This window comes from Aotus nancymaae, unplaced genomic scaffold, assembly GCF_030222135.1.
Source record: "Aotus nancymaae isolate 86718 unplaced genomic scaffold, 86718_ANA_hifiasm-v0.15.2.pri h1tg000003l, whole genome shotgun sequence".
NCBI classification, from domain to species: Eukaryota; Metazoa; Chordata; class Mammalia; order Primates; family Aotidae; genus Aotus; species Aotus nancymaae.
Window position 1 is genome coordinate 76,248,812 of NW_026988414.1, and position 16,510 is coordinate 76,265,321.

The 16,510-nt window shown below is 50.5% G+C and overlaps 1 protein-coding gene across 3 annotated transcripts; it reads right to left on the reverse strand.

Moving 5' to 3' along the window:
* Positions 1–6,559: 6,559 nt before the first annotated feature.
* Positions 6,560–15,214, reverse strand: LOC105720877 (golgin subfamily A member 2-like). Of its 3 annotated transcripts, XM_064382969.1 has the most exons (11): positions 13,384–15,214; positions 12,724–12,783; positions 12,466–12,543; positions 11,457–11,534; positions 10,430–10,569; positions 10,026–10,103; positions 8,690–8,908; positions 8,504–8,606; positions 8,319–8,422; positions 8,094–8,220; positions 6,560–8,007 (listed from the first exon to the last, which is right to left on the reverse strand). In XM_064382969.1, exons 5-11 carry the CDS (start codon positions 10,448–10,450, stop codon positions 7,796–7,798), a joined length of 864 nt encoding a protein of 287 aa, XP_064239039.1. In that variant the 5' UTR covers positions 10,451–10,569; positions 11,457–11,534; positions 12,466–12,543; positions 12,724–12,783; positions 13,384–15,214; the 3' UTR covers positions 6,560–7,795. The 3 variants fall into 3 exon arrangements, with proteins under 3 accessions (XP_064239039.1, XP_064239037.1, XP_064239032.1); XM_064382967.1 differs by lacking the exons at positions 11,457–11,534; positions 12,466–12,543; positions 12,724–12,783; positions 13,384–15,214 and adding exons at positions 10,956–11,046; positions 11,242–11,448 and having other exon boundaries at positions 6,560–7,942; XM_064382962.1 differs by lacking the exons at positions 11,457–11,534; positions 12,466–12,543; positions 12,724–12,783; positions 13,384–15,214 and adding exons at positions 10,956–11,046; positions 11,242–11,448.
* Between the last annotated feature and the right edge of the window lie 1,296 nt (positions 15,215–16,510).

Sequence of the window (16,510 nt, forward strand, 5' to 3'; positions counted from 1 at the left end):
CAGCTTCTGGGGGGCATCCTCCCCGGTCAGGAGCCACTGAAGGTTCCACAGAGGGCTGACTTGGGCTGTCTCTGATGTGGGGCGCTGGGGGGCTTTGGTGGTCTAGGATGTGCCCATAGAGGGTGGCCTGGTGGTGGGGAGGCCCCTGAAGAGTGAGTGGGACACAGCGCTCAGGAACCACAGGCCGGGATGACTGTGTGGCAGCACGGCCACCAGGTGGGGCCATCCACCCGTGTTTGCTCCAGGAGCCCGGCGATGGGGCCCTGCCCCTACATTAAGGCCCCTCCTGCCAGGGCTGGCCTGAGGGCTCCCTGGGGCTGGGGGAGACGGCCCAGGAATGCCAGAGGGCTCCATTTTCCGGGCATGTGAGCCCCATGCCAGCACTGCCCGCAAATAATTGGCCCAGCAAGACCAGACCTCAGGACCTCAGGAACTGGCGCCTGCTCTGCTTGCCCGTGGGAGGCCTGAAGAGGGGTCCCCTTCGCCCAGCATGAGCAGGGCCCGGAACTGCTCTGGAAGCACCTGGCCCGTCCCAGCGCTGCTTCTGTGCTGCAGGACACTGCCAGCCCTCAGCCCACCCACTCTCTGCGTGTCCCACCCCTCCCTCAGCTGGAAGGAGGGCCCATTTCCAAAATCACCATTCCCAACGTGCCCAGCCCCTGCCAGACACACATGGAGGGCCTGAAGGGAGACCCTGGCCCCATCAGTGAGGCAAATTAGGGAGCACTGTTGGTCAGAGTCAGGGGTTTCTGGGGGTGAGAACCTGGTGAGGGTAAGAGCTGGGGCCTTCCTGGGCAGGGGACACAAGCTGGCCTTGAGGGACACTCGGGACTAGGGCAGATGGAGAGCAGGGAGGCTGGGCCTGGAGGGTGGCCTTCCCTGGGGCCTTCCCTGGGGTGACAGGGAAGGTGAATTTGGGGAGGGCCCTTTGTGCAGGGGAGCCAGAGCGGCACCAGCCTCGATACCAGCTGAGGCCTGAGCTGCAGTGGGGTTGGAGCCCTGGTGGCCACCCAGGACGGGAAGGAAGGGGTGAGTGAGCGTGGCAGGGCAGGACCTTCACAGGCCCGTGTCCCCAGATGTGGGAGGGGGCCACGGTGCCCATCCCTGCGGAGGCTCTGAGGAGCATGGACGGCGACTCCGGGCCTGAGGACCTGGTCTACACCATCGAGCAGCCCAGCAATGGGCAGGTAGTGCTGCGGGCGGCGCCGGGCACCGAGGTGCGCAGCTTCACGCAGGCCCAGCTGGACGGCGGGCTCGTGCTGTTCTCACACAGAGGTGGGTGCTGAGGGCCGGGCCCCGGGTTCCTGCTGCCCACAGGGGAGCCCCGAGGTGGGGAGCCAGCTCGGGCCAGAGGACCCACTGCCCCCGTCCCCAGGAGCCCTGGACGGAGGCTTCCGCTTCGGCCTGACAGCGAGCACGCTTCCTCCGGACACTTCTTCCGAGTGACAGCCCAGAAGCAGGTGCTCCTCTCGCTGGAGGGCAGCCGGACACTCACCGTCTGCCCAGGTGCGTGTGCTGACCGTGGGTGTTCCTGGTTGCTGGGAGCCCGGGAGGAGCTGAAGTTTGCACACCAGGGTGACGCTGCCTCTCTGCAGCCACAGGCCTGGGCCTGGATCCCAAAGGCTGATGGTCTCTTTTGCCTCTGACAGGGTCCGTGCAGCCACTCAGCAGCCAGAGCCTCAGAGCCAGCTCCAGCGCCGGGGCTGACCCCCAGCTCCTGCTCTACCGTGTGGTGAGATGCCTGCCTGGGTGGCTGTTCTGTGACTACCCAGCCCCAAAGGCAGCCCCCTTCATCTGTGACTTAGTCTGTTGTAGTGGTGAGCTGACACATCCAGGTGTGACCATCCCCCTCTGTGGCACGCCCCTGCCCTGTTCTAGAAATATCTATAAATACTCACATATATATACACGCCTACACGTGGCTGACCGCCTCGCCTCTGGCATTGGGAGTCAGTCACCGTGCTGTCCCTGTGGGGTCTTGTGGCCCAGCAAGAGAAAGCTGTCCCCTGACACTGCCCTTCCAAAGTGCGCCACCTCCAGTGAGCCTCTCTGTCACCCAGGCCCCGCCATCCCTCCCACCCCTGCCAAGCATGGGGGTGCTGTGCAGGCAGCCCTGTGGCCTGACAGTCTCTACCAGTCCTGCTGTTCCTCGGAGGAGAGTCAAACCCATTTCTGGATGACGGGGGATGTGTCCTCTGTGGACTGTGTTCTCTGTGGAGCTCAGAGGAGAGGAAAGGCCAAGCCATTTCTGGGGTGCTGTTGGGAGCGGTGAAAAGGCCTCACCCTTTCCAAGGGACACTGTTCCTGGAAAGTCCCTGGAGCTTAGCTGGTCTTATCCTGTGAAGCTGGCTCTGGCCACTAGGGGGCAGGAGTGCCACGAACTCAGCCTGGAGGGAGCCTGCGGGGCGGCCGGCACTCTGGAGAGACAGACAGAACAGGCCACCGGGGGCAGACAGGAGAGGGAGGCAGGGGGTGGAAGAAAGACGCCTGGGGTGGATGGAAGTTAGTGCCCTTGGGTACTGGTACCTGCCTTCCTGGCCACCGCTAGATCAGGCTTCTGAGCCTGCTGGCTGTCAGGGCCGGACGTGCCATGGCAGTCCCTGTAAAATCCCCCAGGTGTCACCAGGCAGCACACAGGTAACAGGCCTGGAAGGTCCCCAACAGCCCAGCTGGACATGCTAGACACTCTGGGGCTCTTCGTTCTGTGCCATAAACTCCAGGACCCAGTGAGGGAAACGGGAATATACCAGGCCGAGCAGTGTGACTGAACCCATTTATTCCAAAATAAAAAGCAAAATAAACAGGAGTTGCATCACCAGGGAGCCACGACCCCATCCCCGCCTCCTTCCTCTGTCCTCTGCTATCAATAAATAAGTTTCCCAGCTGCAAATAATTATTGAATCCTCCTCCCCATGTGCCAGCTCCAACCTCTGCTAGGTACGATACACGGGGCACCCCAGACCCCTAAAATATACAACATGTTACACAGATACAATATGTACACTGGGGAAGGGGGGTCCCCCAGCAGCCCGTGCCCTTGCCTGGTCCACAGTTAGCGCCACCGTCCTGCCTTAGCTGCCTCTCTGAATAAGAAGATGGGAGCCCCCTGAGGGAAAAGTTGCTTTGGTGAGAGGAAGGAGGCCATCAGGGCTCCTCCAAACCAACCAACTCCAGCAGCCTCTGGCTTCTAAATAACAACCATCATCATCCAGAAATTTGAGGACTCAGCCCTGGTCAAGGTGGCAAAGGGTCTGTTTGTCTCCCCCCATTAGACAGGGGTCTTGTCTTGCTAGGCTAATAATAAAGGCGTGACTGGGAGGGGAGGGACACGGTGGGGGCGGAGACTCCAGCCCCCCTTCTCCAGGCCTTGCTGACAGGAGCATGCTGTTATTTATTTTTATATTTATCCCTATGAGGTTTTTTTTTTTAAATCTCATAACGTCCTTTTTATAAATTTTACACTTTTCATAAAATTTTTCTACTTTTTATCCACAATTTTTTTTTGCCACAACTTTTCCACATTTTTTATCTGAGGACTTTTTTATCCCATAACTTTTAGTAGTTTCTTTTAATAAACACACTTGCATAGCTATATTACAATTTTGTAAAAACAAAAACAGAGTATCTCATGCCAAGTGTGCCCAGCATTTGCAGAGTCTCAATACCTTTAATACTATAGTTGTTAAGACACACAAAATTTTAAGGCAAAAACAGCACTTTGCAGCAATTGAATAATTTATTACATTACGGGAGCATCACAGCAGCAGTCAATAATGCCGCTTTAGACAAAAGGCTCAGGATTTCCATCTTACGTTCTGTTCACAAGTGTTCATACATTCGTAAAAGTCATTCTTAGGAAACTTGGCAAATAAAGCTTTGGACTGGAATTGGCATTTCTTTCTCTACTTTTCCTTCTTCCGGTTTCTTTTAAACTATGACATTCATATTTTAAAATGTTTTAAGTAATTTCAAAACATTAAGATAGTAGTTACATGTTTGAATAGTTATCTTGAAAATGACTCTTTAAGATAAAGTTTTGGAGAAGCTATATTATGGATAGGATAGAACTGATTTACATTTTCAAATTTTCTTAAAATCAGCTTTGGTTTCAGAACTGATTTTTATTCATTTCTGGAAAATCTATCAGGTTTAATAAAATCCTTTGAAAATGATTATCATGTATTGCACTCTTTAAATAGGTATTTTGATTCTTCCTACAGAAATTCAAATTTATTCAGTTGAACTCACATTTTAAAACTCTATTTTTTTGTAATGACCTCTGAACAGAGAGACGCTGCCATTGAGCAGGCCTCTGGTATAGCAAACATGCTACATTCAGGAGCTGTGAATATAGCTCTAGGTGAGCCCCTGAATCAGTTCATGGTAGATTATGCTAAATAGTGAGATGTTATTGGAGGTGTGGATGAGGAAGTTTGTTGTTGTAATCCTTCTTTGCACCTTATTTTAAAGAATAAATGAAACATTTTTCTGGTTGCCTTTTAAAAATTTAAAATGGAGGGGAAGAATAGCGGCAGGGCATTATTAGGTAACTTCTGACGCTTCAGTGTTATGAATTCAACACATAGACTGACAACCTAAATCAATGGTGAAACACAATTCTTTTCCTTTTTTTTTTTTTGGTAGCTGTTCAATGAAAATAAGAAGGTACCATTCAAGTTTTGTAGTCTGACTAGAGGGATTCCACTTCGAGGTCTGAAAGTAGGACTTTTACCTTAAAAACAACAACAACAAAGAAAACTATCGCACAGGATGGATAAGAAGACTGCTTAAACAGGTTTGTGTGGATCTTGTTGGTGCTGAACTATGGCATGAGCCTTATAGATTGTAAAATAGAGACAGCTGGAGCTAATGTACAGAACTAAATTTTTAAATTTTATTTGCTGTTAAATTCTGAAGTTTCAGTTATCTAAAATAAACATACACAAATATGAAAATAAAATAAAATTCTATGTTTTTGATGAACGCTAACCTTCTGATGTTGCCTTCTAAGCAAACTGAAAGCTGCCTTCTACTGAATGAGGAAGAGAACAGATACTTGGCTGAATGAAGTACTGCAAAAGACTCGCATGCACTTTGAAGAAAGACTTAAGTCCCTGTCATATGATTTCCATTCCTTTAGATTTTTTTTAAATAGATGACAAAATACCTACACAGAGTGATATTTCGGTTAATATAGTAAATGTATTTTCCAGACTGACATTCAGCTGAAATATGCCTGTATGTGATTCACTCCACAGGTACCTGATGAACACATTATTGTCAGATTGGGTACAGATGCTAAGCACTATCTGAAGGTCATTCCTAGTCATTTATATTTCTTAGGGTAAAAGTGAAGTGATTTGAACTATCAAAAGACCTTTGAAATAATTTATCAATGTGTTAGATAAACCCAGTTTCAGAACGATCAAGGAAAAATGTCAGACCAAATAATGCGGCTGATTAACAGCGGTACGATTTCTAGCCCGGGGGCTGAAAATGGACTTAGAGTAACTGTCTTTCAACTGAACTCAAAGAATGCAAAAGCGGCAAGTTCAGAAATAAAACACAAAACAGAACTTTAAGTCCATTTTAAACCCCCGGGCTAGAAATCGTACCACTGTTACTTAGCCGCATTATTTGGTCTGACGTTTTTCCTTGATCATTCTGAAACTGGGTTTATCTGATACATTGACAAATTCCTACAATTTGGAAGAGTCAGTTCAAGTCACCAGGACCCAATATTTGTACTCTTTCAGGGAATGCAGGCAAATGTGTTAATCCATCTGTAAATCGTATTAGTGCTCTCCTATTAATGTCATATTTATGAAAGTATCATGAGGATGCCAAATGCTAAACATGGAGATGGTCAGTGACTAAAAATCTCCACTTCAGGGAGCACACATACAGATCTCCCTCCATCCTAACAATGGGATGTATTTTGGCACAGACATTAGAACTTCATGAAGTTTCAACTGTTGATTCTGTCCCAAGCATCATAAAGTTATGATTTAGGCAATGTCTGACTGAAAGAATTCATTCATAATGTAGAGGCACATTAACATAAATCTTGCACAAAATATGCCTCTAACTGAAACCGAAAGGTATAAAAACATATTTCACTGTTTGTAAAGAACTTGATGAGGAAATAAAACTGTAATTGTACAGACACTTTTGCTGATAATACTTTGACATTCACAAACAGTAGATGGCACTGCAGTCTATGAACACTTTAAGTTGCATAAACTTGAATTTCAAATATAGAAGTACAATTCTGTCTACTGAAACTCCTTTTTGTTTCAGCCAAGTACTCTCACATATATTAGTTTATAATAATGTTTGTGATTATTGTTTAAAGTCCTTCTATTCAAGAAAAAGAAGGCAATTCCTATGTCAGAGTAATCAAGGTGGTTGAAGAATAGGTATTAGCCAGAGAAGTCTGGATGGTCAAATCAATCTTCTAGCCTCAAAGAAGCTCCATGAACAGAGAGGGATGCCAGGTGTCACACGGCTTTCCTGCACTCTAATTCATTCTTGACTAGAACCTGTATGTCTGTTCCAGGGACATTTAAACATTTTTACATTTTTTATTAAAATTTTTATTTTTTTTCTGGACATTTAAACTCTTAAAGGATTTCTTTTTGTTGTTGTTGTTGATGTTTTATAATAATGGGCATTTTATCAGCAACTTGCTATGTAAACTGTAATAAATAGCAATTATTAAAACTGTGAAATGATACAAAAGGATAATCTCATCCGTGGTCTCTTTCTGTGTGCAAGGCACTATACCAAGTGTCCTAAAACATTAACTGTTCATTCATCAATATTTAGTGCCTATCCATTCTATGATACAAAGTTCCATTCCTTTATATATATATAAAACACTTTATCTTAAAGAGTTTCTTATGATCTTTACTAAATACATTAAGAAGAATGTCAACCAGTGCCCTTTTGTGTACTGAGACTTGGATTCGTGTGATTAAAACAGGTAACATGAACTCTGACTTTACAATATATTATAGCTATAAATGCTCTGAGCTAGGAGAGGTTTTCCACATCCACAGTCAAAGATGGGAGTCTTTTATTCCTCAGAAATCATCTCTTTTTAGGTCATAAAAAAGAGTACAGCTGCCACAGCTCATGATGCAGTATCTTCATAAGCCCAGAGCACAGAAAAACCCTAAAAGATCTACCATAGCACAGCGCTCATTCTTGGCACGGGAACCAATGAAATACTCTATTCTGCATGTACCTGCCAGAGCAGGCCACTTTCTTCTTCTGTGAGATTTTAAAAGCTCAGGAAAATGTTATTACTACCATTTGCAATACACAGAAATTGGAAGAAAGGCTGTTTCCAGTTCTCGGCTTTTCAACAACTCTAAACGTCAGTACTCATCGTGGCATCTTACAAAGTAATAAACAGTGTGCACGTGAGGGCAAAGCACATATTGAGCTAATTAAGAGCTTACTGTAATTAGGATTCGATCAAATATCATAGCAGAACATAAGCAAATTGTATCTGAATTCCGTAATGAATATACGTGCTGCAATAACATTGGAAAACCATGGCAGCCTATTCCAAACTAGCGAGAATAGTTTTGTGTCAATAGTGGGTCTTTGTGTGTTTGAACTCCCACCACGTAAGGGCAAACTCGATAGGCATGCTAACGACCTGCGATTATCAAATTAAAAATGAAAAATGCTAAAGGATGCCAGAGTGAACATCAGTGAAAGCCACGCGAAGACCCACTCTCCTTTAACTTTAAGTAACATGTGAAGATTAAGCCTATAACTTTGTTCATTTGTAAATTTCTTGGCCAACTCTTAGCTGATGGTGATGTTTGCTTCCTCCTTCACAGCATCCCAGTGAAAGCATAGTATAGAGGGCTGCTTCCCAAGGGTCGGTGTCGCTGGCCGTCCCGCAGCTCACAAAGCCATGCGCCATCTGCTGTGCAGTGGGGTTGCGGTGTACCCTCCCTCCTGCAGGCTCCAGGCTCACCTCATAAAATTCTTTGGAGAGAGGGAGGTGGGGATCGGAGCACAGTGCCAGCCTCCCCTGCTCCTGCCTGCCCACCCCGCCTGAGGGCTCTACTCACCACCCTTGTCAGCAGCACCAAGCTCCTGGGGGGCTGAGGATCCTGGAGTGGGCTTGCTAGCAGGGTTCTGGGGCTCCTGGCCAATCAGGAGCTGAAACACTGGCTCCAGCCAATCCAGCAGCTTCACCTGGAGGGAGGGGTGCTCAGCTGCCACGCCGGTGCCAGAACCCATGCTCATGCCCACCCCCATCCCCCTCACCCCCAAGGAGATGTTGTACACCTTACCTTCATCCCCTCCTCGGCCCGGGACAGCATGCTAATGTTGTTCTTCTTCTGGTGCTGGGTCTTGGCCACTGCCCTCTGACAGTCATTTGGTTTGATGGACTTTCCTGCGGGAGGACAGGCTCAGAGGCTGGGGCCCCTCCCACCACCCTGCAGCTACCCCTGCCCTGACCTGGTCTCCTGCTCACTTATCACATCTCTCTCTCCAGAGAGCTGGATGAATCCGAGTTCTAGTTTTTCCACCCGCTTCTTCAGGTCCGAATTCCCCTTGACAATGTCCATCACATCTTTCTGGAGCCAAAATAATGGGGTCACATCTCGGCAGTGACGAGCTCCACCCCCACCCTTCTTCGCCCCTGCCAGGACTCACTCACCTGCAGCTTGTCGATGGTCCCCTGCAGGGCCCGCTGGGTCTCCTCACACCCACACTCGCTCCCAGTCCCTGTGGCCCGGGCCGCTGCCTCTGGCTCCTTCAGGGCCGAGGCCACCGGGTGAGCCAGGTGCTGGCAGCACACCTGTTGTTTCTGGAGCTGCTCACAGAGCCATGCCTGCTCCTCCTGGGCACCGGCTCCAGCAGCATTCAGATACGGCACCTGAAGTCAAGCGGTGAGGGTTCTTGTAGGGGCATACACAGGACAGACGGGGCAGGGAGGCGGAGCGCAGCCACTTCGCTCAGGGCCTCAGAGAGTGCACCTGTCGGTCATGATGGTGTCTCACCACTGGCTCCCAGAAGGGGTGAGGGTCCAGAAGAATTGGAAGGTGGAGAAAGCAAGAGCATAAGGGGGTCTGTGAAGGACCACAGAGGAAGGTGGCCTGCCCAGGCGCCTGGACCCTGGCTCCAGCCTAAGAGACGGCCTCCCTTGCCTAGAACCCCATGCCTCCTTCCCCAGCCTCAAATCTCATGTCCTTCCTTCCACCATTTAAACTGTAGGCCACAGACTGGTGGACGAGCAGAAGGAGCCAACCACCATCTGCCAAGTGTGCTACATAACTAATGCTTTCCACGCAGCATCTCATTTAATCCTCAGCACCCGCGCAAGGAAAATGCTAACTGCCTTTGGAAGTTAAAGAAACAGAGAGTAGAGATGCAAAGTAGTCGAATGGTGACCAGCGGAATCAAGGCCGGAATCCAGTTGGATCTAAGGAGACTTTCGATTTGATTTGTTTTGTTTTGAGACAGAGTGTCACTCTGTGGCCCAGGCTGGAGAGTCGTGGTGCAAACTCAGTTCACCGCAACCTCCAGCTCCCGGGCTCAAGCGACGCTCATGCCTCAGCCCCCTGAGTAGCTGGGATTACTGGTGTGCACCACCACACCCAGCTTTGTTGTTGTGGTTGTTATAATTTTAATAGAGATGAGGCTTCACCATGTTGGCCAGGCTGATCTCAAACTCCTGCCTCAGCCTCCCAAAGTGCTGGGATTACAGGTGTGAGCCACCGCACCCAGCGTAAAGAGCCTCTCACACCACTGTCTCTTGCCCTATGACTGGGGGGCTCCATGCCTCTAGCTGGGATGATGATGTCCAGGCCTGGGAGGAGCCCAGGGCTACCCACCTCTAAAACTCAGAGGGCAGGAAGCAAGAAACGGTCACAGGACTGCCCTGGAGGGTGTGGGGTCACCTGCCCCCAGAGTGGAGCTGCCTGTGGCCTTGCACCTCCCTCCCAAGAGGCCGGTGCCTGCCTCCCAGCCCTCCTTGATGGGGCAGAAGTTACCGTCTCCTGTTCGTCAAGCTTCTCCTGCAGCTCCTTTCCTTCCTGCTCGAAATGCAGTGCGCTCCTGATCTCATTGTCCTAGACAGAGAGAAGCAATCAGCGGCCACCCACTGCAGCTGGAGACCCCAGAACCTGGTGTCTGCCTCCCATGGCACCGGGAAGGGTGGAGGCAGGTTAGAAAAATTGTCTCCTTTCTCCCACAGCCATCAGAGCAGGGCTGTGGCTCACAGGTGCCTTTAGAAGCCCCATTTCATATACTCCCCCATTTCACAGGCGGGAAAACAAAGGCCTGGAGGGCTGGGGAGGAGGGCAGGCTCCCCAGGTGGGCAATGCACCAGCTCCTCCTCCTGCTCCTGGAGCCCCTCCTGCTCAAGAAGCCTCTCCTCCTGTTCTCTCAGCCTCACCTCCTGCTCCCAGAGCCTCATTTTCGCCTCCTGCAGTCTCTCCTGTTCCCGTAGCTCCTCTCTCAGGTACGTGGTTTCAGTTTTTAGGTTTTTCTCCAAGTCAGAGGGCCCTGCTGGGGTCTTCGGGATTGGGGGTTCAGCTGAGAAAGGAAGCAGACAATAAGGGCCTCTGGATTCTCAATAAAACAAAACAAAACAAAAACCACTCTTCTTGGTGCACAGCTCCTCTGAAGCTCCCCAAACCTGGCCTCACTGCTAATGATTCCTCGCACCCAAATGGTAGCCAGTCTTCCAAGCCACTTTCAGATAGAGAGCACTGTGGGTGGCTGACAATGGGCACCCCTCCTTCTTTGCTGATGGGGACACTGAGGCTCACGGAGATTACAAGACTTGCCGTCTCCTGACACAGACCTCTTTCCCTCTGCCTCAAAGCCCTTTCAGCCAACCACCTCCCTGGGGCATTCTAAGCCACCCCACAGCCCTCTGATGCCAGTCCTGCTCCTGGGCCAAGGCAGCCCCATCTTACCCAGATGGTTTTGTAGGTGGGCAAGGCTCCCCTTCAGCTCCTCGATTTTAATTGCATCCTGCTTTTTCTCCATTTTCAATATTTCTTCAATCTGCCCAAAGCATGGGGGGAAAGGGCCCTGGAGAGAGGGGCTGGTGGCTGGACAGGCTGCCATCTCCCTCTCCGCCCCCCAGCTCCACAAAGCCCAGTCCCGTGACCACCCCTGGCTGGACTATTCTCATTTTACAGATGTCCAGAAAGATCCAGTGAGCTATCTAAGGTGGGGTGCTGAAGGGTCAGCTCTCACTTCTCCTGCCATTTGGAGCATTTTCTGCTGCCACTGCGCCCTCTCTGTTTTGAGTTGTTGAGCCAACGTGTCTCTTTCTAGCTCAACTTTCTTAATACACTTCATCACCTGCAAGAATGGACCGAGAAGTTAGGAAGGGCTGTCACTGGTCCTCACCTGCTCCTGGCCACCTGGGGTCATCTTCCTTCCACATCCCTCCCTCTGCAAAGTCTCACCTCTGCCGCCTGTGCTCCTAGCAGTTCCCACTGCTGTAGTAACTTCTGCTCAAGGACTGCTTCACGGCGGCTCGAGGGCTGGATGGTGAAGAGTGAAAAGCTTCAATCTGGGGAGCCTGGGCCATTCCACACAGTGCCCCTTAAAAGGGCTAGGGCTGGGCTTCATACACAGCTCGGTCAGTAAAGATCAAGGCCCACGGTCTGGTTTTTAAAAGGACTCAGTAAACTTGGAAGGGACAGGCAAAGAGATCGCATTTACAGCTGGCTAACAGAGGCCCAGAGAGATCGGATCATATTCTATTGTTATTCCTGTTATTACTACCACTGTTGGAACCTTTATTGGGTGCATCACCAGGCAGCGTGCTAACAATCCCATTCAACCTCACAACCACCACGTGAGGCAGTTACTACGATTGCCTCTACTGTGCAGATGGAAAACATGGAGTATTAGAGGCTAAGTGGTTGCCTAAAACCACTTAGACAGAGCTGGGATTTGAACACCCAGGTCCATCTGATCCTCTAAGTCCAATTTTTTTCCTGCTAGGGGTGGGGGAGCAGACAGGAAGGGGGAAATTAATCTTTTGCTTACTTTTTGAAAGGATGACACATTCACATAGTCCAAAACTGAGAAGGTACAGAAGGGAAGTATCTCCCAGCCACCTGTGCTCTCTCCTGAGTTTTTTACAAATCCTTGCAGACATGTTTTACGTATATTATCATAGTACACACACACACACACACACACACACAGACACGTTTCCTCTCTCTACACAAATCATAACATACTAGAGGTACTCTTCTGTACTGTTACAGTCCAAGTACCCAGTCCCCCACCTAGGACTTGGCCAAGGCCGCAGCCAGGTAAGGGCAGGGCGGGCATTTGGCCTCTGAGCTCTGTGTCCAGTGCTGGCTCCCCATAGCGCCCTTCAACTCACCCACAGCAGCCCCAAGGGGAAACTGGAGCCCAGGATTGGCAGCGTGGAATCAGGGGACCCCACTGGACTCTTACCAATAAGTTGATGGTGTTATTCAGTTCACTGGTTGTGACAGAGCTCGAGTCCAGGGCTATTTGTAGTTGGCGTGCGCTCTGAGGCACATGCAGAGAGGAGGAGTTGGGGGAGGATTGGGAGAGGTAGAGAGGACAATCATTAGGGTTGGGGTGTGTGGGGGCTGCCTCATCTGGCAGAGGGGCACCCAGCCACCACTGTGGGAGGAGGGTGGAGGGCTGGCCTGCAGGGTCACTGTACCTCAGCTCAGGGCCTCTTACCTCTGGATCTTTCAAGGTGACACATGGCGCTGGGCCCTCCTTGTGACCACCTGCTGCTGACTACAAGAGATGAGAGTGCACATGGAGATGTTCTGTCCCCCTCAGTGTCCAAGCCTCTGACTTCCTTTCTTCCCCATCAGCTGGCAGCATTTTCTGTTCTGCCTCTCTCGGACCCTTTGTCCCATAACTGCTTTGTGCCACCTCCTCTCATGGTTCTTATCTCCCACCATCCCAGCCTGAGGCCCTTTCAGTGACTCCCAAAGGGACAGCCTGACAGCAAATGGCTGTTCTCATTGGGCTGGCTTCCCCTTGAGACTGGGGATGAGGAAAACCAAACAGCAAGGACCATTTCCTGGGTGCCCTGGGTGTTTACAGCGGGCCACGTACTAGGGATTGACAAAAAAGCAACAGCAATAACGAATCTCATTTCACCTTCACAAATGGAAGTCAGACAATACCATCTCTATTTTACAGATGTGAAAGGAGAGGCCCAAAAAGCTCCAGCAACTTGCCCTAAATCATATCCCTAGCAGATGGAGAGGCAGGATTCAAACCCAGAATTCCTAACCAGTACCCGGAAGTTCTTCCACAATCTTAACAATGACCCTCTGCTGCCCCGTGGGCCCCTTTTCCCCAGAAGCCTGGCCAGCCAAGACTCACATGGCATGGTGACTGGCAAGCATCAGAAGGAGCTATCTCACGGCTACTGTTGTTTCTTTTATTTCGTCTTCTCACTCGTGATGGAACAGCAGGGCTGTTTCTTTGTTGAAATTCTTTTAACTGTGGGAAAAAGCAGCAGTAATACTCATGAGAACTACGAACCCCTACAGTCACAACCTACTTTACAGTTTTTACAAAATACCGTTATACACCATCTGATTTAATGCCACCAACAACTCTATAAGGTGTTGTCACAATCACTTAGTGACTGAGAGGGATTGATGTCATGGGGAAAAAAAAAGAAAGAAAGAAAAGAGAAAGATAAAGCAATACTAGAACTTAAACTCATTCCTCTAACTCCAAGCTTCGGGGTTTTGCCACAAATCAGCAACTTCCAGAGAGCAAAACCACAGGCAGAGGTAGAAAAGTCAACATGAAGTAGGCAGGAACTGTACACCGTGTGGCTTAGAGTCACACAGCCTCACATGTCTGTTAGTGTTAAGAAGAGCACCAGCACCTCTCACACTTCTATATCAATGTGTCCTCCTGGCAGAAGGCAGCCTTTCTGTTAAATCTGGGAATTCATCAGAAAGAGGACAACCCAAGTCTCATTTCAGAGAAGTCTGGTATACTCTTAGAAACCTATGTGACTGTCATCCATAAGTACATTAATGTTTTTTCTCAAGAGAATCAAGGGAACTGATGCTTCAGAAAGATGCCCCATGTTTATCTCATGGCATTCAAAGTAGCCCAGGTTGAGATGATATGCGGAAGATTCAAGCTGCCAATTTCAATTTCCCAAGATCTGTTCCACAGAAGATGAGCAGATCTCACTCCAGAGGCCACTGACTGAAGGGCAGTCTGGTCCCAGAAGCATGGAGAATTACAATATGAGGTGGAGAACTCAGAAAGAAACGTGAAAGTCTCTCTGGAGAGTAGAAGCCTGGGAGAAAACCAAACCAAACCCGTTCTCCCATTGCTGCCCAGAGACAGTGTCAACGTTTTGAGCTCACGGGGGAAGTGTAGGCTTTTCACACTGTCAATGTCTATGTTAAAGGAGTGAGGCAGCCTGAAACCTCTCGCTCCTAGGTCCCACAGTCCCCATTCCCCATCCAGCTGAAAATCTGTGCTGCGACCAGAGGAGCCAGAAATGGGATGAGAATGCTTAGGGGACTGGGTCCTAAGATCAAAGGCTGGTCTTGCAGCAGTAATGATGGTTCCTAGGGGGACCAGGAGGGGACCACATCAAGGAGATGCCTGAGTCACTGCTCCATGATGCAGGAAGGTTGCGCTGGGGGAGCAGGAGGGGAGGGCAGAGTCTGCAGCAGGGATTCCCAGGAATCACCAGCCCAAAGTCACCCAGAAATGACTGATGAGGGCGGGGGCTGGGAGACCCACGTCCTTAGAGACATGAGCCCACAGAGCCCAGGGAGCTCAGACATGGAGCAGCAAAAGGTGAGGCCCACGTAGGGAGCGGGGAGCCTCAGGGGTTACACATCCAAAGTCACCCTGGGGTGATTGGCAAGGGCAGGGGCTGGGCTCCTTGCCGAAAGGGTGGGACTCACTGAAAAGACGTTGGTAGGGGGAGCCCAGAGGCACTGGGGTTGGGGGCCCACCCAGTCTGGTGTCTCAAAAGTGTAATGGACTCTGGCAGCGGTCTTGCCATCGGAGGGGATCTGTGTGCATGTTACCTTTTTCTTAGCTGAGGCTAATTTCATCTTGCGAATTTCTTCTGACATCGCCATGGTGGGGTGGGGAGGGAGGTGGGGTTGGGGCCACATCAGCACAATTCAAGGGAGCAGTGGTAAGCAGCTCCACTCCCCTACCAGACAGCTGTGTTGACTGAGCCAGAGGAGGCGTAACCAGGGCTCCACTAGAATGTAGAATAGGGGCGTGGCCTTCATGCTGCAATCCCATTGGTCAATGAGAAAGACGAAAGGGAAGGGAGGCGTGGCCAGGCAGCAACCACTCCGGAGGGACCTGTGGCCTCCCAAGGACAGCTGCCCCTCCAACTCCTGTCCCCGCCCACTCTGAGAGGGGAGGGGCCACCCACTCCGGGAGAGCGGAAGGGCCGGCTTTTGCCTTTAAACTTTTAAATCTACCAGAGCATGCAGCCCAGTGTTTGGGGAGATGACTGTATGGGGAGATGACAGTGTGGGAAACAATCCTGCCTAGGCCGAGGCCTCATGGAGCCCAGGGTTCCCTAGGGCCAGGAGAGCACTGGAGCGCACCCTGACACCCATCGGAAACCTGAAATCCACACCTGCAGATCATGAAGGGGGTTCAGCCTCCAATGCACCTGCAGCCAGGTGAGACAGGCACAGGTGGGCACCAAGCAGATCTCCTGCCTGACCTTCCTCTCCTGCCTCTCCCAAGCAGAGGAGAAGTGACAGCTGCCCATCAGCCCACTGCCTAGATTGAAGCCACTGAATCTGGGTCCCAACAGGTGAGTGTAACCCCTGACAGTCCCAGGCCCGGCCCAAGGCAGTCATGTCTCTGGTGAGGACGTGGTAGACAGATGTGATGTCCCCAAGTGGCTCTATAAACCTCTTGTTGAGGATAATCAGTGAAATGGGCAAGACCATCATGCTCAGCCAAGAACCTGTCAGGGCCAGAGAGAAGTCACTTTGGTTCCAGGCCTGGCCCTGGAAGGGTGGTGCAGTAGGGGCCAGCCACAGTGAAGGGGAATGGATGGCCATAGGCTGCATGGCCAATGCTGTGAGCTCCTGCAGCACCTGCGAAACATCTGCCCAGGCCTGGCTCTGCACTCACGCTTCTGCCTGGAGCCACAGGTGCCTGGACAGCAGCCTGAAGTACGGATGGTGGAAGGAAAGGCACTTGTGGCCACATGTGGGCACCTAAGCATGGGACAGACGGGCATTGTGGCCCAAAAAGACCATAGAGGCCAAGAACTCAAGCAGATGTATCCCCCTTGTCCGGGTTCACATGAATTAAGTCAGAGCCTGTCCTGATCCTGAAGCTGCAGCTCAGTCTAGCTGAGACTCATAAAGAGATGTCAGTGCAGGTCAGGGGGCCCGGCCCAGCCTGCGACGTCCAGCAAAGCTGTGTGCTGGACAAGAATCTCTGAAGATGAATCCAGGACAAGGATAGCTGTGCCTGGGCAGGG

What these genes read in the sequence shown, in the direction of transcription:
- LOC105720877 (XM_064382962.1), bottom strand. Translation starts at nt 11,346, where the DNA reads ATGAAGTGTATTAAGAAAGTTGAGCTAGAAAGAGACACGTTGGCTCAA. An exon ending in TGAGGCTCTGGGAGCAGGAG is followed by an intron (nt 10,104 to 10,429) that starts GTGAGGCTGAGA and finishes CTCTCTGTCTAG; the next exon opens with GACAATGAGATCAGGAGCGC. An exon ending in TGGAGAGAGAGATGTGATAA is followed by an intron (nt 8,423 to 8,503) that starts GTGAGCAGGAGA and finishes GTCCTCCCGCAG; the next exon opens with GAAAGTCCATCAAACCAAAT.